The 19,676-nt window shown below is 41.5% G+C and overlaps 1 protein-coding gene across 2 annotated transcripts in view; it reads right to left on the minus strand.

Annotated features, from left to right (window-relative positions):
* WDR4 (WD repeat domain 4) overlaps positions 1–19,121 on the minus strand; it is a 31,405-nt gene extending 12,284 nt beyond the window's left edge. Inside the window, exons 1-7 of one of the 2 annotated variants that reach the window (XM_034753525.1) lie at positions 18,945–19,121; positions 17,086–17,148; positions 14,546–14,692; positions 7,924–8,080; positions 7,173–7,285; positions 4,311–4,371; positions 1,561–1,659 (exon numbers count right to left, since the gene is read on the minus strand). In XM_034753525.1, coding sequence (XP_034609416.1) covers positions 1,561–1,659; positions 4,311–4,371; positions 7,173–7,285; positions 7,924–8,080; positions 14,546–14,692; positions 17,086–17,148; positions 18,945–19,054 — 750 coding nt within the window. In that variant the 5' untranslated portion in view covers positions 19,055–19,121. Of the gene's footprint in view, positions 1–1,560; positions 1,660–4,310; positions 4,372–7,172; positions 7,286–7,923; positions 8,081–14,545; positions 14,693–17,085; positions 17,149–18,649; positions 18,669–18,944 lie in introns of those variants that run through there. The other variant, XM_034753535.1, reaches the window with a different exon arrangement.
* Positions 19,122–19,676: the final 555 nt, after the last annotated feature.

A 19,676-nucleotide genomic window follows, 5' to 3' on the forward strand; every position in this document is an offset into this window, starting at 1 on the left:
ATGGGGGGGGTGCGTTGGGCCGTGGGGCCGGGAGCCAGGGGGTCGGGCCGGGAGCCGGGCCGCCATGGGGGTGCGCTGGGCCGCGGGGTCGGGCCGCCGGGGGGGTGCGCTGGGCCGCCGGGGGCCGGCCGGCAGTGCTGGGCGGGCCGGGGGTGGTCGGCCGGGGGCCAGGGCCGGCACCCCAGGGCCCAAGCCGACCCAGGCTGGAGCCGCCGGGGGGGCCAGCCTGGGCCGCACCTCCTCCCCCCACACTCCCCCTTACCTGCCCAGGCTTCCCGCGAATTAAATGTTCGCGGGAAGCAGGGGAGGGGGCGGAGACTTTGGGGAGGAGGCGGGGCTGGGGCGGGGCTGGGGGCGGGGCCAGGGCCCCGTGGAGTGTCCTCCTTTTGGAGGCACAAAATATGGTAACCCTACCTTTAATGACTTAAGAGCACAAATTCTGTTCAGTTTATGTTCCTAAATCCCACTCTTTATGAACTGTGGTTTCTAAAACTTAAAACAGGATCTCCCACCCACTACCATAAAAGAGAGCTGGTTCCAGGGTGGATTTGATTTAAATCACTAGTCAGGAAGACTCAATTTAATCATGGATTTCTACATAAAAGTGCATTCTTGTTGAATGTTATAACTTTAATACATATTCTTCACAACTCAGAGATAGAGGAGACCCAAACTGGGTCTCTTTTATGGCCTGCTGCCATTATAGGTTTTCCCTTCTTGTGAGAGAATGGTATGGCAGATCTCAAATCAATGAAGGCTACACTCAGAAAGACCTCAAGACTTCTGGAATATGCTGCTCAAACAGTTTCACTTTTGTTTCTACTGCCTGTCCCTCCCATCTCACATGTATCTCCAGACTTCTTCTCCTTGTCGAGATCTATTCTGCCCCCAACGATCTTCTGTTCATTAAATTTTTTGAATCTTTGCACTTTTAGAGAGAGGTAAGGGATTGACTCTGTGTACACAAATTTGCAGAGGGACAATAGGGTTGAGGTCTGTTATTTCTCACCGCTATATATTATTTATTTAAAAACATTTTTGCTGTTAACAAGCATGTTATCTCTGGAGAGACAAATCCAGTGTCTGAACTGCAAAACTAAGCATCACTGATGATATCTTCTAGACTGAGCACTGAGTCCCATTGGGTAGATAAAAGATTAACCTAAATAACCTATACTGGAACCCCATGAGATTGGGTCCTTAATCCATGACCTATTAGAACTCATTTACAAAACTTTTCTTAAACATTACATGAATATATTGTTGCATATTATAGAATTAGAATTTATAATCCCTATTCCACTATGAGATATCTTTGAGCTATAGTGTACCTTAATTAACACTATATTTTTAGATAAAATGCTTTTTGAGGAAAAAAACCTATCAAAAAAATCCAATTTAAATAAAAAATCCGCTTTTTTGATATTTTTTTTTTAATCATTGATTTTTATCCATCCTGAGTGGTTCTAATACTAACCAGTAACAGAACCTGTTTTTAAGCCACAGGGTTCAGGAGTACAACGACAGCATGAGAACACACAACTCATCAAAAACCCATACCTTGTCATTTTTGGTTGCCTCAGTCTTATTCAAACTGTTTAGATGACAGCAGTGCACTTCTTTCCCACTTTTGTATTCCCAAAGCCTCAGAGTACAATCCTGAATAAATTCAAATGGACAGGTTGATTAACACAACCACTGGCACAGAGAAGCCAGTCATGGTCTTCAGAAGCTAAATCATACTTCTCCTCGAGATACTTCATGCATGAGATTCTAAACCCTCAAAGAAACTGGTTAAATGTTCTCAAATTGCAGATAGGGCATTTTAATGAATGCATAATTCAGCTCAATTCTAAATTATTCAATCAAACAAAAGTTATTTTTCCTTTGTAGTGGAAATTAGGTTGCTGGATGAGTGGATTTTGAGTGTCTCGTAAATAGCACAACAGTAAATGTGCTACGCACTCACCATCTTAATGACACTCTTCTTAGGTTGCTCTTTTCCCTCACCCACCCTTCTACAGTACCCAAATCCTTTGGATTATAATTCAGTGAGGGAGAAGACCCTCATTTAATTTAGTTATCTTTAAGATTAAACTCTGTTCTGGGACAGGTTTCAAAGTGGTAGCTGTTTTAAGTCTGTATCAGCAAAAACAACAAGGAGTCCCTGTGGCACCTTATGGACTAACAAATTTATTTGGTCAAAAGCTTTCGTGGGCTAAAACTCATTTCATCAGATGCATGGAGTGAAAAATACAGTAAGCAGTGTGTATATATATATATATATATATATATATATATATATATATATACACACACACACACACACACACACATACATACACATACATACACACACACACACCCCCGTACAGGAAAAGATGGGAGTTGCCTCACCAAGTGGAGGGTCAGTGCTAACGAGGCCAATTCAATTAAGGTGGACCTTGATTGCATTGCCCTTGTTAACACTACAAAAAGTAATTTTCCCTCTCTTGATATTCACCCCTTCTTGTCAACTGTTGAAAATAGGCCACTTCCATCTTAACTGAATTGGCCTCACTAGCACTGACCCCCCAAGTTGGTAAGGCAACTCCTATCTTTTCATGTGCTGTACTATATATACTGCTTACTGTATTTTTCACTCCATGCATCTGATGAAGTGGGTTTCAGCCCATGAAAGCTTATGGCCAAATAAATGTGTTAGTCTCTAAAGGTGCCACAAGGACTCCTCATTGTTTCTGTTCTGGGAAATATCACTGAAGTTGCCTCCCTACGAACGAAATAAAGCCGGGGACAGCACTAACACTGATGTTGCTCAGAGAGATACTGCGTGGGAACAAAATACAGGACCTTTGGGCACGCAATAGGAAGAAATCAAATCAAAAGATACAACAGTTACCACAACATTACAGACTTCAGTTCTAGAATGTATTCTCCCACATTGCGCAGTTCCATTAGTATTACTTAGACTGGAGGTTTGAGCTGCATACACATTAATAGAGAACATTGTTTCCCCTCTCTAAGAGGACTGGGGATCACCTCCAATTGTTCATTCTTTCTGGGTCTGGAGCTGTCATGTCGTGCTACTGATAAAACAACTCTTGCTCTACCTACAACCATATGACATACAATTCAGAAAGTCTTGCAAAGAGGAGAAGTTTGATTAAGACTTCAAGCACGTCATCTTAAATACTCTAAATAAAAGTATCTGGGATTCTAATGCTTATTAATTGTTAGAGGGACATTAACTGTCATGGCTGGCTGGTCCACCCAATGTTTAATCTACCTCAATTATTGAATAGTCCCTTGATAATTAATTTGTCAGTGCTTTGAAGCTAGAGTTAATCCTGAAGAACTGGTGAGGACGGTGTGATTTCTCCATCCCATAAAACTAGAAATGATGTGAAAAGCAAGAAGAATGCACAGATTAAGCTGATGCTACATCCTCACAGAAAGAAGCGTTGGAACAAAGAAACCTTGAGTGCACAGAAGCTGAACACAAAAATACAGTACAGCTATTTTTGTAAATATCTCAAGAAACAAAAAGAAAAATAAGCAGACATAAGGAATCAGAAGTGGATAGGAAACAAAGGTGAGTCAGACTAAAAGTGGAGACCATTGGCAAGAAGAAAAAGGGTCGTAATATTGAAAATTAACAATATTTAAAATGCGATTATAAATTAACATTAAATTTAAACTAAAAATAGGCTTTACATGTTCAATTGGACCTTCTAGATACTGTCATTTAGCACTTCAGAATACTCGGTGCTCATCTTTGAATGTGATTCCTACTTAGAGTAGGAGATAGGGCCAGCTAATACGGAGACAGCGAACCATAATTGCGACCAAATTCAGATAGGCCAATATTTCCTCCACCCCAAACCTCAGTACTACACTGAGATGAGTATTTCAATACATTTTAGGTCACTACACCGTTCACAGCATTCAGTAACTTGCAGAGCATTCCAGACATTTCTATGAATTAGTGGAGTTCCACTTTTAATTAAAAAGTTGTTATGGTGAAAGTGCTCCCATCATTAGAAATTAGAAATGTCAATTTCAGTTCTTGTCTGGGGACTAAGAACTAAGTATGTTTTCCCTAATAAGAAACTGACATTGCTGTAACTGAGATTAAATCACCACTATCTTACTAACAATAGAAAGATCAAATCCAGAGTAGAATGCTGGTGGCAGTGGAACTGAAGTGCAAGTCTTTCACCGCTTCAGAAACCAAATCCTTGCAAAACAAGCAGAAAACTGAAGTCTGACTCATAAGACTGACACTTTTTTCAAAGGATCAGAATACATACCCCAGAAGCTGATAGCATAAGATCTGGATAGTTTGGTATTACAAATATTCTGCTTACAAACCTAAAGGGAAAGAAGTTAAGAGTTCAACATTTATGTATAGTGCCAGTGTAAACAGAGTACCAATATAATAGTGGGAGCATATTTTAAGGCAGGGGTAGGCAATGTTCGGCACGCGGCTCGCTAGGATAAGCACCCTGGCGGGCCGGGCCAGTTTATTTACTGGCTGACGCGGCAGGTTCGGCCGATCGCAGCCCCCACTGGCTGCGGTTCGCCTTCCCGGGCCAATGGGGGCGGTGGGAAGCCGCGGCCAGCACATCTCTCGGCCCACGCCACTTCCCGCCGCCCCCATTGGCCCCGGACGGCGAACCACAGCCAGTGGGGGCCGCGATCAGCCGAACCTGCCGCGTCAGCAGGTAAATAAACTGGCCCGGCCCGCCAGGGTGCTTACCCTGGCGAGCCACGTGCCAAATGTTGCCGACCCGTTTTAAGGTTACATATATTTTAAGAAGGCAATAGAAAGTCATAAGTTACAGGGAAAAAAAGGTAGCTTTTCCCCCTCAAACTAACTGGCAGACAGAGATAGTATATTCATTATATCGCTGTAATATTCCTAGAAAGATATTCCACATAATACAAGAAGTGCTTACTTTATTGTATTCTAGGAATTCTATTGACCTCCTTCTAACTGGGGAAGACAGTGCTGCCTGTGTGAATACATTTTTAGTCATTTAGATCAGAATATGCACACGGAATTAGATTTACAAATATATTTGTATCATGCTCATGGATCAATTATAAATATAAAATTAAAAAACCCAAATACATCAATATAGATTTTGTTTTTAATTAGTGAAGTTGGAGCATCAGCACATGAGGGTTCCCTCATAGCAGCTGGGGATCATCCAAGGCACCATCTACTCAGTTTTAGGGCAACCAAGCCATGTAACTATTTCTCTACTGTCCTTTCTAGTATTAGCTGCATCATTTGGGAATCTCAGTAACATTAAGGAGCTTATAATACTGCAACTTCCACCAGGATACCACTTAGGGTCCTTATGAATCCACACAGAACTTCCAAAGTTCCACACTAGCCCAGGGGTCATGTGCATTAATGTAAAATGCTGCTGTCAATGCACTGCACAGGTGAGAACATATGTTTGAGTTTTGGTTTTGTGTTTTTAAAAGAGAGAATTCTTGCTTCTGAAAATAAACAATTTAAAGCCAATTAAAATATCAAGTGAATTTTGCTCGTTACAAAGCAGTAACTGCAGGTGCATGGAGGCATAATGCTGCAATTTCAATTACAAAAATAAATTTAAATAAAAATATACACCATTCAAAAACAGGAGAACTCAAGTGAGAAATCCACTGAATCCCCAACTGATTATCATATTTAAATAATGAATTTTTAAAAGTGTTTGTGCCAATTGTATTAAGTGCCTTCCTATTGTGGAATTGTTAATGAGTTGTTTGTCCAGGCACCATAGCCCCCACTTACAGGCAATGTCTTTCTTGAACATCAAAACTCTTATTGTTCATTAAAGATACAACTGTTAATACAATAAGCAGAGATCAAACACAGCAATGTAAATACACAACAAAAGCCTTGAGTTCAAAGGCTATTTAAGATCTTTGACGTTAATTTAAAAATTATGCAGCTTCTAAAGAATGTCAAATCTATGCTGATAAATTCCCAACAGTCAAAAGTGATATTAATTAACCTAAGATATTTAAATATCTTATTAATACTAATTTAACTATATTCTTAGCACTTTATTAAAACTTTTCAGTAGTTAAATTAGACTGGGCTAAGGTGACTGCAGCGTATCCAATAGAGCACCACTCTCCAGATTCTCCTTTAACACCTGTTCCTGATGATGTGCGATGATACCTCATTACATATGAATGGGAAGAAGTGAAGAAAAACATCTGAAAACATGTGTGCCCCCAAGTAGCCCCAGAGTCAGACAAGCAGAAGCGTGTGTGTGGGCATGGCATTGTGCAATGCTATGTAGGAGCATTTCTCTGGTGCTCACTGTACTATGCCTATTAAGGCCAGAATAATGGAGAACCTCTATTGACCATCATGGAGAACGTATATTAATATCAAAACAAATCTAAATGGGAAGGCAGGGTGTTCTGCAGAAGGCTTTGATATACCACTGCAATTTCCTGCATTTCAGAAGGTTTTCCATAAAAATCTATTTAGGTATTTGTCTTCCCTCCTGACTGGAAAGGGGACACTGGGGCAGGGAGCACAAATGTTCCTGTAAGCTAGAGAAGGTGATAGGGGACTTCCAAATAGGGCACTTTCTCTTCCCCTATCTAATGCTACTGTTGCGACACCAATAGATAGCAAGGATTGGAGCCCTAAAATCTCTCCAACCAAGCACCACTTTCTTCTACTGCTCTCCTCTTCAGGTACCCATGACAGGCAAGTCCATAACCTCAACTCTCAATGAGGAGATCAGGGAAAGGAAAGAGCACTCTCCCTTTGCTTTTAAACAGGCGAGAGGGAGCTGTGCTCCCTGTAATCTCCTTTACTTTGTGCTTCCCCCGTGATCTCCCTTGCTTCAAACCCTGCTTATATCCTCTTCTCCCCACAGCGAACTCCCCCTATGTTCTGTCTCGCATACTGACTCAGTTATTAGTCATGGACCAGGACCCCACTGTGCTAGGTGCTGCATAAACACACAACAAAAAGATGGTTCTTGCCGCAAACTAAGTTATAACTGTATCCTGGACTAAAACAGAACAGCCTGGGGAGTTTCTTTAACCCAGAATCCAGTTATTGCTCCACAAACAGGAGCCACTCTCCTCTAGCCAGCCCTTAAATACAGTGGACAGCTCCACAAACTTACTCTCTGTGCCCAAGACAGAAAGATATGATGTTATGTGGCGCTCTAGTCAAACTGACTCGAATCTTCTCATCTCTGTCCGCAGTTAGGATATACTGGTCATCAGGACTCAGCGCCTGTTGGCACAAAATAAGCACACAGCACAGACAGCTCAGGATGTCTTTTGATGTGCTGCTTTGTAACTAGTGATTAAGCAATAAATCCAAATACACTAGTTTCATGATTTTGAACGTATCGTGCAAGCAGAAAGCCACAATTTACATTTAGAACGCAAGCCCCAAGCCTTTTTTGATAAGAAGTAAAGAAGCAGTAGCAGAAGGCAGGAATATTGTTGAGTTTACCAAAGCCAATAACCTCCAGAAGGAGCACAAAGGAAGCCTTGTTGTGTTTAAAAATGGACTAAGCACTAAAATATTGCAGTGCCACATTGACAGACTACACTGGATGACCTCACAAGTGAATTGCATCTCTAAGTTCTATGATTCCGTAATAAAAACAACAGCTAATAAAAATTACACTAACAGAAGATCTATTCACTGCATGCCCTCTGCAAACTGTTCTCCCTGCCTCTTGCGTTTGTATTTGGATAATAACTCAGAGGGAAAAAGATGCTGTTCTTCAGTCTAGCTTATACAAAGAAATGAGGGGTTTTTTTAAAGTCATATGAACTTGGCGTAGGAATAACATAGTCCTAAAACTTCTTTAAGGGAAAAGAAAAAGGTTGCGTGAAAACCCAATTAATAAACATACATACCACATCCAAGAGCAGGGACAAGTGCCCAAGCTCAATCTTTCCAGCTTTTTGCGGTTCTGTTATTGAATAAGAATAGACATCACCAGACTTGTCTGCAACCAGAATCTTATCCTCTGCAGCTGTAATAATCAGAGACGTGCATCTTCTAACAACAGACCTGAAAGGAAAAAAACGGTCATGATTAGAGCTATTCAGATATTTTGACATGGCCATTCAGTCCCTGTTTGGGGCAGGTATCTCTTCCTCTTGAGTCATAAGAGTGCAGCATGGCCACCAACTCAGATTTCTTCTGATCAGAAAAAGTCAGTCCCTGCTGTGCATACAAGATCAGCTTCTGAGCATTCTTCAGCTGTTCACAACTCATTTTCTTCTCTCTCTTTTCACTATTCCTTTCCTACAGTACATGCTTTCACTGCAGTTGGCACTCACCAATTCACACCGCCACAGTACTCGCACACTGCCACCACGTCAGTTTCAAGGTAAAAGCATCTTTAACCCACTATCCATGGTCCACTCCAGAAATGTCCCCCCAGGTCTCAGGTCTTTAGTCTTTACTTCTCTCTGAGCAGAAACCCAGGTCCCTCCTTTTTCCAGATCAGAGCTTTAGGCTGCAGTTCACTGCAATTCAACCCAGCAAACAGGTCTGACTGAGGCCAGGTCTACACTACTGTCTTATTTTGGTATAATTATATCACGCAGGGGTGTGAAAAATCCACACCCCTGAGTGCTGTAGTTATACCAACCTAACCCCCTGTGTAGACAGCGTCTCCCACTGACATAGTTACTGCCTCTCGCGGAGGTGGATTTAACTACGCTAATGGGAGAAGCTCTCCCATTGGCATAGTAGCATCTTCACTACAGATAAGCTCTCAGTTCAGCCCCTGTGCTTTGCTTTCTCTCCAAGGGCTACGACCAGCATAAGCCAGCAGTGACCACACAGTTACTACATGCATACTACAAAACACCTACATGCGTACTAAAAACTTAGTTGAGATCATCCATCAGTCCTATGGAGACCCCACTAGGTTCCAGTCTAACTCTCAAGCAGGTTCAGTCACCCTTTGGACCAAAGGTCATTTGAGTCAAAAAGAGGTCCCCTGAGTCTGTTTAAACTCAGCCTTTTATATAAAAAGACACTTTTTTCCCTCCTTGGGACTCTGATACCTGTTTGGAGGAATATACGCAAGCCACCCCAGAGGAAGGCACTTCTCTCGAGCTGTTTACAATCCAAGGGACAGCAGTAATCACTCCTTTCTATGCTACTACACCTCCCCTCCCCCCCACACACAGAGTTTTTAGTTACTGAAAAAGCTGTGGATACCCTCCCATGTGGAGTTGAATATAATTCTTTGCCCACCGTGATACACAGAACATTCATAAACTTAACATGATACGGTCCCCACAGATACTGAATGTGGTTGCAATATCTGTCACAGTATGATCAGAGACATAAGGTGGATGAGGTCATATTTTTGGACCAACTTCTGTTGGTGAAAGAGACAAGCTTTTGAGCTATCTTCTTCATGTCTGGGAAAGGTCTCCGAGTCACAGCTAAATAGAATAGTGGAATGGATTGTTTAAGGTAAGTAGTTAACACATATTGTAAGAGAACATCAAGGTGAAGTGGCTTGTTAACGCCTCTGCAGTCATAGGACTAAAAAAAAGGATTAGTGAGTTACAGATTGTTGTAATAAACCATAAATCCAATGTCTTTATTAAGACCATAATTTTTAGTGTCTACTAAAGATATTAAGCTCTCAAACTCATCTTTTGAAAGCATTGTGCAGGTTTCCTTTGAGAATGAGGACTAAGAGGTCAAATACAGAGCGATCGTTTTGTGAAGTGTTCGCTTACAGGTGAAATGGTGTTTTTGTCTTATCATTTTTCTTTGATATTTCATTTGAGAGAATAGAGATATGCGGGTGAAACCAAAGTAATTGTTATTGGGGCATTAAGTGCACTGGAATGACCATGTATGACTATTGTAATGCACGTGTATGAAGAGGCATAATGGAAGTTGCACGTGTAAACCTAATTTTGGCATTTCCTGACTTCCTTGTTTAACTATACAGGCTTAATGTTCTCCAAAGGGCTCTCACTAAACTGGGTGACTGGGCAACAAAATGGTAAATGAAATTCAATATTGATAAATGCAAAGTAATGCATATTGGAAAACACAATCCTAACTATACGTACAAAATGATGGGGTCTAAATTAGCTGTTACCCCTCAAGAAAGATCTTGGAGTCATCTTGCATAGTTCTCTGAAAACATCTGCTCACTGTGCAGCGGCAGTCAAAAAAGGCAGAACCAATAGGAACCAATAGGAAATGGATAGATAATAAGCGTAACTACCAAAATGCCACCATATAAATCCATGGTATGGCCACAACTTGAATATTGCCTGCAGTTCTGGTCACCCCATCTCAAAAGATATATATTAGAAATGAAAAGGTACAGATTAAAGGTATGGAACAGCTTCCATATGATGAGAGATTAAAAAGACTGGGACTATTCAAACTGGAGAAAAAGACAACCAAGGGGAAGGACATGATAGATGTCTACAAAACCATGAATGATATGGAGAAAGTGAATAAGGAAGTGCTATTTATTTATCTATCCCTTCACATAATAGAGGAACCAGGGATCATCCAATGAAATTAACAGGCAGCAGGTTTAAAACAAACAAAAAGGAATTACTTCTTCACACAATCAACATGTGGATGCAATCCCAATGCTCTGGGTATCCCTAAACCTCCAACTGCCAGAAGCTGGGCCTGGACAACAGAGGATGGATCACTTGATTGCCCTGTTCTGTTCATTCCCTTTGAAGCATCTGGCACTGGCCACTGTTGGAAGACAGGATACTGCGTTAGATGGACCATTGGTCTGACCCGGTATGGCTGTTCTTATCTTCCAAACAAAATTGGATGGACTTTCCTAACATAAAATAAAAAAAACACACTCGCAAAATGTGCATAAAAACTATGGGGAGGGAGACTTGGAAGCTCTCCTGATTTGCAATATCTTGTCAACAACATGTGTAAATTCCATGTACTGGCCCTATTTGGAGACAGAACACCCTGTCTCGTGCATCTTACTGCAAGAGGAAGCCCCTCTGATGTGAGCCTTGGGAACATCATAGCTAGAAAAATTTGCATCATACCCAACTGTGTAGCTCTTAAGGTGCACAAAAGGGAGCAGACTCAGATGCACCTTACACACAGCAGCTTCCCTCATCCTTTTGCACCTTATGAGGTTCTTATAAAGATGTGCAGGAAATAAGACAAAGGCTTGGCTATGCACTTGTAGTACACTTAGTCACCAGGATTTGAGTTCAGAGTTTCCCTTGCAACAGCTGATATCAGCCACTTAAGGCAATACAGGATCACTAGTTTGTGATTATGATTAACGTGAAGATTTTATCATGGTTATTTTTAGTAAAAGTCACAAACAGGTTACGGGCAACAAAAATTCAGAGCCCATGACCTGTCCATTACTTTACTAAAAATAACCGGGGGGGGGGGGGGGGGGGGGGGGGGGGGGGGGGGGGGGGAATGGTGTCCGGGGGGGGGGTGGAAGAGAGGGGGAATGTCAGGCTGAGCCCCCTGCCATGGCCACACACAGCCCCTGCTCCAGAGCTGGCTACAGTTGCAAGACAGGGGTGCACGGCCCCAGCTGCAGCCCCCACAAAGCCTAGGAAGCTTCCTATATAGGGCTGGAGCTGCAGGGTCCTAGTTTCATCCAGCCCCAGTTGCAGGCAGAGGCGCACAGTGCCACCTCCTCCTCCTGAAGCCCTAGAAGTCACGGAGGTCTGGTAAAGTCATGGAATCCGTGACCTCTAACTATATCGTAGCCTTAATTATGATTTTGTCAACTTTCATAAGGCAGATAAGATCATGGACAACCACCTGATAATTGACAGGTGAGTTTGAAAACAGATTTCACTCTTATTTTGCTTTAAAACTGTATTTATAATTTAATAATTCTTGCTGCTGCTATTATTTTTTATTTCCAGATCACTTTTCATCCAAATTGCTCAGTGCAATTGTGGATTAATTTATGCCTTAAGACTCCTGGGTAAATAAAGGACCTCACCCACCACTGAAATGCAACAATCCCTGGGGTGAAAAAGCATTATATAGAGCTTAATTCAATATATTCCACTGTCATTTTAGGACTTTTAAAGTAAGCTGTTTTTCACATCTTTATGGCTTATAAAATGCTACCAACTATGAATTCATTAGAGCTTTAGGATGCACCAGTACAGGAATAGGTTACTTTCTAGCTTGCTGACTCGCTGGATACTTTCTACAACATATGGGACTTTTTTTTTTGGCCCTGCCTTTATTGCTATGCAACAACAGAAGTTCTCGTATATTCATGACTCTCCAGTAGGTGCCAGCATTGTATTAGGCTTGCTACATATCTTGTCACAAACAGCTGATATTGATTTCATCTCACACCAGAATGCGGAGCTCAAACTTATTTTAGAGTTATCTTCCCATGCAATGATTGTTGTTTTTTGGTATTCCCAGTTTCCTAATGGAAGAAAGTGATGTTACAGAATTCCTGGCAAAATCCACCTGGGTTCCAGGCTGACAGTCTAGCAGAAAACTGAAAATCCAGGAATTATCCTGTAAGCCTCAGAGTTAAAGACAACAAAAACAGGACAGAGGACAGTACTATTCCTTTGGGGCAGTGAGAAGAAGTGGATGCATGAGGAAACAGAGGTAAAATTCACGATAGTTCTGGCTAAAGTCGGCCTAGACTTGGGGTCTGACTGCATAAAACAGCAGCAATATTTCTATAGAATGGTTTTCACTCTCACCAGAGTTAAAGCAGAAACTCGAAAACAATGACAAGAGACAAGTAGGCTCTGTGGTGAGATTAATCAAAATTCACACAGTAAAATGTAATCTAAAACTGCAGAGTTATGTGCCAGCAACACAGTCACACATTCTGAAGGTATGTCTACACTGCAATTAAAAATCCACGGCTGGCCCGTGCCAGCTGACTTGAGCTCAAAGAGCTCAGGCTAAGGGGCTGTTTAATTGCAATGTAGACATTCGGGCTCAGGCTGGAGCCCGGGCTCTAGGACCCTGCCACGTGGAAAGGTCCCAGAACTCAGGATGCAGCTGGAGCTCAAATGTTTATACCACAATATAAACAGCCCCTTAGCCCGAGCTCCAGGAGCCTGAGTCCACTGGCACAGGCCAGCTGTGGGTATTTAATTGCAGTGTAGACATACCCAGATATGCTAATTAGGTATCCTTGACCATGGTTTTCCACAGTGAAAAAGTATTGATCAGAAAGTGATGCAGGAGTTCATCAACTTATCACTTCTCAATTTCTAATGTGTATATTTACTTTTTAGAAGACTGACCAAAGGAGATTAGAGCATTGTTTGTTTACCTGTGCACTTGACTGCACCATGCAATTATTCCATTTCTCCTTTTCCTTGTGTAGGTCACCAACACAGCAAGAGGGAACAAACATTTTTTAAATGGGAAAATGTGGTTTTCAGATGACAGAAAGTTGGACTCGGGGGGAGGGGGAAGAGAGGGGACTCAATCGCAGATGTAGTACTTAAAACCACTTCAATGCCTTTTTAAGATCGGCTTTTGCTGCAAGCTGATGTTACTTTAAATTTATTAGGCTGCATACAACCCTAATCACAAGAACAGAATGATGACCTTGAGGTTAAAGCACTAAAATGGGAGTTCCTTTCTATTATTTCTAGGTCTGCTACAAACTTCCTATATGACACTGGGCAAGACACTCTAAAGGTCCAGCATCTACACCACAGGTAGAACCGAGGAGGGAATCCAAAAATACAGTTCCATTCTGCTTTGTAGATGGGACAAGAATCTAGCATTCTTCAGAAATCAGTACAAGTAGAAACTTCATTTGCCAAGATTTTGCTTTTGAAAAGTCCTACGTGTCTTCATATAGAAAACCATCACAATCAGCAGAGAAAGATTTATTACAGGAGGACCTCTAGTGGACAGAGAGAGTCAAACGGAGGGGGTTAGAAAAGAGAAGGCATGCAATATGTAACTTGTACATAAGGACAGATTTTTAGAACAGCCTCCAGAAGCTCCCTAAAATCCTCTCTCCCACAAGCCTATCTTGGATTACGTCGGTAGCTGGAGTAGTACTCAGGTTAATGAGAGTGTGGTTCTTTAAGATTTAGTGTTCACACAGAGCAGAGAGAGACGCTCTGTTTTTAAATATCCAAAAGATACTTTTTGTAAAACGTGAAGAGATTTTTTTTTCCCCTTATACCCTTGGCCAAAAGCTTGCCTTCCCAAAGCTAGTGTGCTGTACACATTTTAATGGGCTTTTGCAAAGGGGGGGGGGAGGGATGCAAGTCAAAATGGAGGAAAATTGAAAACTTTTAGAGGGAAGCTTGTAGAGTACAGACACCATTTCCGGCTTAACCTCTTAACATTGGCCCCTCACTTTCACCAGCGTTAAATTCACTCAAGCAAATTAGAGGAAAGAGGGAGAAGCCAGTAGTAACAAATAGCTGTGCCCCAAATCCTGCTGATATTTACAGTATTAAAATGGCAGTCATTCCAATTTATAATACACGGACACTCAATATCCTGATTCCTTACCTGACACTAAGGCATTCCCAGCAAGGCTTAGTACGAAAAAGAACCAGACGTTTGTTGTCATCAGTCAAAGCAAAATAGCCTCCTGATGAGGAGAAGGCAAAAGCAAGAATATCATCACTTGCTTTAACTGTTGGCTGTCCATCCTGTCTAAAATACAGAAAGGAGAAAATGTTTTTTTCATGAACAGACAGCTTTAAGCATATTTACTTAAGAGAGAAACATATCATCAAACTGCCAACAGCATTAATCTTGATAAATCGCAGTTTTAAATCACACTGTTAAACAATAGAATCCCAATTGAAATGAAATATTTTTGAATGTTTTTCTACATTTTCAAATATATTGACATCAATTACAATACAGAATTCAAAGTATACAATGCTCACTTTATTTTTTATTACAAATATGTGCACTGTAAAAAAACCAAAAGAAATGGTAGTTTTCAATTCACCTAATACAAGTACTGTAGTGCAATCTCTATCATGAAAGTGCAACTTACAAATGTAGATTTTTTTGTTTTTGTTACATAACTGCACTGAAAAACAAAACAGTGTAAAACTTTAGAGCCTACAAGTCTACTCAGTCCTACTTCTTGTTAAGCCAATCGCTAAGACAAACAAGTTTGTTTACATTTGTGGGATATAATGCTGCCTGCTTCTTATTTACAATGTCCCCTGAAAGTGAGAACAGGCATTCGCATGGCACTGTCGTAGCTGGCATCGCACGATATTTATGTGCCAGATGCACTAAAGATTCATCTGTCCCATCATGCTTCAACCACCATTCCAGATGCTGATGATGGGTTCTGCTCGATAACTATTCAAAACAGTGCGGACCAATGCATGTTCATTTTCATCATCTGAGTCAGATGCCTCCAGAAGGCTGATTTTCAATTATGGTGGTTCGAGTTCTGTAGTTTCCACATCGCAGTATTGCTCTTTTAAGACTTCTGAAAGCATGCTCCACACCTTGTCCCTCTCAGATTTTGGAAAGCGCTTCAGATTCTTGAACCTTGGGTCAAGCTCTGTAGCTATTTTTAGAAATCTCACACTGGTACCTTCTTTGCGTTTTGTCAAATCTGCAGTGAAAGTGTTCTTAAATCGAACAACATGTGCTGGGTCATCATCCGAGACTGCTATAACATGAAATATATGGCAGAATGCGGGTAAAACAGAGCAAGAGGTATACAATTCTCCTCAAGGAGTTCAGTAACAAATTTAATTAACGTGTTATTTTTTTTAATGAGCATCATCAGCATGGAAGCTGGAATGGTGGCTGAAGCATGAAGGGGCATATAAATGTTTTGCAGCCAGCATTGCAAGGTATTTACGTGCCAGATACGCTAAAGTGCCACACGAACGCTTGTTCTCACTTTCAGGTGACATTGTAAATAAGAAGCAGGCAGCATTATATCCCACAAATGTAAACAAACTTGTTTGTCTTAGCAATTGGCTTAACAAGAAGTAGGACTGAGTAGACCTGTAGGCTCTAAAATTTTAGACTGTTTTGTTTTTCAGTGCAGTTATGTAACAACAACAAAATCTACATTCGTAAGTTGCACTTTCATCATAAAGAGATTGCACTACAGTACTTATAACGGGGAATTGAAAAATACAATTTCTTTTGTTTTTTTACAGTGCAAATATTTGTAATAAAAATATATATACGAAGTGAGCACTGTACATTTTGTATTCTGTGTTACAATTAAAATCAATATATTTGAAAACGTAGAAAACATCCAAATATTTAAATAAATGGTATTCTATTATTGTTTAACAGCGCGATTAATCGCACGATTAATCGTGATTCATTTTTTTAATCGCTTGACTACCCCAACCTAAACTAAATCTATAAAGTTGGATCTAAATTCCACTTATTCAAAATAAAATAATTAAAACAATATCTAGAGGGGTATAGTCAACTAGAAATGTAATTTTAAAACAGGACTTTGAAGTACTATACCTGCACTTAAATATCTACCTAAGCTTTTGTAGCTTTATAATCAGGTTTTCCTATTTTGAAAGTTTCTCTCTCCTGTTACTGTGTAAAAGACTGAAACCAATGAGAGGAAACAGACTGTGGGCTCAATCCTGCATCAATATCTGCTTACCTATGTACCATGGTCTGTGCTGGCAGACCTTGATGTAGGATCTAAATCTAAGCATCCAGGGGAAACATCGGAATTGACTATAGGTAAAGTACTGTCCAATGCTCAAAGTACAATTAAAAGATAGATTTCTCATCCACCCTAATTTCTTTTCAATTCTTGTAAGTTTAGATAAAAGTCACATAGAAGCGTTGATTAAGTTGCCCATGTTCCTTTTACACAATCTTTCACCATCGTACCCACTCTAAGCAAGAGTAAGACTAAAAATACATAAGTTAGCGAAACAAATAAGACACAACTAGAAATTAAGCCAGTTGTCTCACAACACTAGGCATTCCTAATTTATTCACTTTATTCTATTTGACATCACATCATCAGAGGAAGTGATCCACCCTCCGAAAAGGTAGTGAAGAGTTTATACAAAATCTCTCACCCTCTGTCTTCTTGAGACTTCTTGCCTGCAGTGATGCAGTCATACATGAAAAGATCATCAGCACTGGAAATAAAAGGGTTAACAAAAAAAAAAAAATCACTGTTTTCCCATGAAGGGTGCTGATTCATTTGTAATGCACCATAATTATATACTTTATTATGTCTCCTTGCCTCTGCTGCCAACACCCCCTGGCACCTCAAAGGCATCCCCAGATTACTCACCAGTTGTTGAAGTTTGGCACCTCATATCCCACATGCAAACCAAACAGAAGCCACTAGTCGATAGGAAAGCAACTGATTTTTTTTTTTTCACAGTGAAAAACCGTGAATATTTTACTTCTACTAGTCTCTCAATTGTATTTGCCATCCGCTCTTGAATCTCTATTTTGGCATTTACTGTGATTCCAGAAATCAATGTGACGAGCATAAACTGGTTCTGTACAAGCTGCCAGGAATCATAAAGACCGATAGGCTTAAAATATTATTCTTTGTACATGAATAATTTGTGTAACAAATATCCATATACTCCTGTGACTGGAGATTGAGAAATCAAGGCCTTGCTTTGTCCCACATGTGCATGCTTGTTTACCTCATCTTGCCATGCTATCTGCATAGCCCTTGGGAGAAGATCCTTCTACTGAAGGATGGTGTAATAAGCACACAAACAAACTAAGCATGCTGGCTCTATTGTTGCTGGGTAATCCAGTGGTGTAGTTGTTATTGTAACAATGTCGCATGGATAATACTTATTCAGAACATGTTTAAGTCTTATCAGGGCTTTATTTTGGGCCTTTTAAAAGAAATGCCTTCAACTTTAAAAAAGAGATAAGTGGGAATTTTTAACCTTCCATGGTTAGAAGTAATACCTAAAATTTGAGAAATTAGGGGGGAAATACTGCTTTTTCAGTTTTAGACCCCAATCCTGCAAATACTTGAGCTCAGACTTAATTGGCAAGACATGAGTAGTCCCCACTGAAGTCAGTGAAACTAAATACATACATATATCAGAGTGGTAGCAGTGTTAGTCTGTATCAGTGAAGAGAACGAGGAGTAGTTGTGGCACCTTAGAGACTAACACATTTATTTGGGCATAAGCTTTCATGGGTTAACGATGAAGTGGGTTTTAGCCCATGAAAGCTTATGCCCAAATAAATGTGTTAGTCTCTAAGGTGCCACATATATTCCTCGTTCTTTTTACATACATGTAATTAAGTATGTGGGTGTATGCATTTGCCAAATTAGGGATGTACCTTGAGCATGACAACAGCATGTGTATAATCAGTTTCACCATTTCCCCTGATATATGAGTCTCTCTCTCTCATTAGCAACAGGGGAAAAACATTTTAGATGCAGTGTGATATAAAACCACAAAAAACAGTAGCAGAGTCAGAGGATATTCTAACACCTGGCAGTACTTATAATCAACTTTTTAAAGTGATTAAGTTTCAAGGGGATGAGGCCTCTTTAACTTCAGCAGTATTCCTTTAAACAATGCCCAAATATATTTAGAATTAGCAAGGTATAAGAATAATCAGCACACAGAATAGTCAAATAAAGTTACACACAGTTAAGAAAGATACATTCATCTCCAGTCGTGCCAGGGATTCACCCTCAACTGGTTTTAAAGGGGCTGAAATGTCATCGGGAGCCAAGGGGGCAGGACTGATGCTCCTGAACTCCTGGGGGGGGGGGGGGGGAGCGACGCAGACATCCCATTGGACGGGGGGGGGTTTAAAGACCGGATACGTCTCCCGCCCGCCAGCCACACACCCGCTGCCGGGCGGCGAGTCGCGCTCACCATCCTCCCAGCCGCCTCCCCCCGTCCCCGGGCAGCGCCGGGACCCCGCGGCCCGCACTGACCTGGGCTCCTGGTAGCGAGCTGCTAGGAAGCGGCTCCCGCCGCTGACAGCCATGAGAGCTCCGCAGAGCGCCAGCCCCGGGCCGCGACATCCCGCCGCTGCCGCCTCCATGCGGACAGCCACCCACGTGCGCGCCCCCTAGCCGCGGTTTACTTAGTAGCCGACGCAGGGTGTGAACGTCACACCACAACGCGCGCTGGCTAATGACGTAAAGCAGACTCCCCCTCTGCTGCGGGGGCTGCGCCTGCGCAGTAACACACAGGAAGGGCGAGGTTGGCGGCAGCGAGGCAGCAGCACGCGCTGGGTACACGCAGTCCTCGTTCCCTGCCAGGCTCGTATGTTGCGCCTTTTTGCTCCCAGCATAGTCCTCTTCCCAGCACGCCGGGCGGGGCTAGGCCAGCAGCTGGGCCGTAGTGCAACCAGTAGAATTAGAGCTCTGGCGTGGAGGGGTGTTTTGAAGAGTATTTTTATTTATATTTCTGTACATGGACCCGGACCCCCTCGTGCTAGGTGCTGTAATACATAAGATCTGCCCTTTCCCAGCAGAGGCTCTTTTTGTTGTTGTTCTTATTTCCTTGTTCAGTACAGTGCAACTTGAAGCCTCAGTCCTGTAACAAATTGCAGATAGTTTGGGTAGCATCTGCAATACCCATTGTAAATTCCCAAGAGGCTTTAGGTAATTAGAGTTAAATAATGGCAGAGCAACATAAATTAAAAGGATAGGCAAAGGAAG

Source organism: Trachemys scripta, chromosome 1, assembly GCF_013100865.1.
Source record: "Trachemys scripta elegans isolate TJP31775 chromosome 1, CAS_Tse_1.0, whole genome shotgun sequence".
Taxonomy (NCBI): Eukaryota; Metazoa; Chordata; order Testudines; family Emydidae; genus Trachemys; species Trachemys scripta.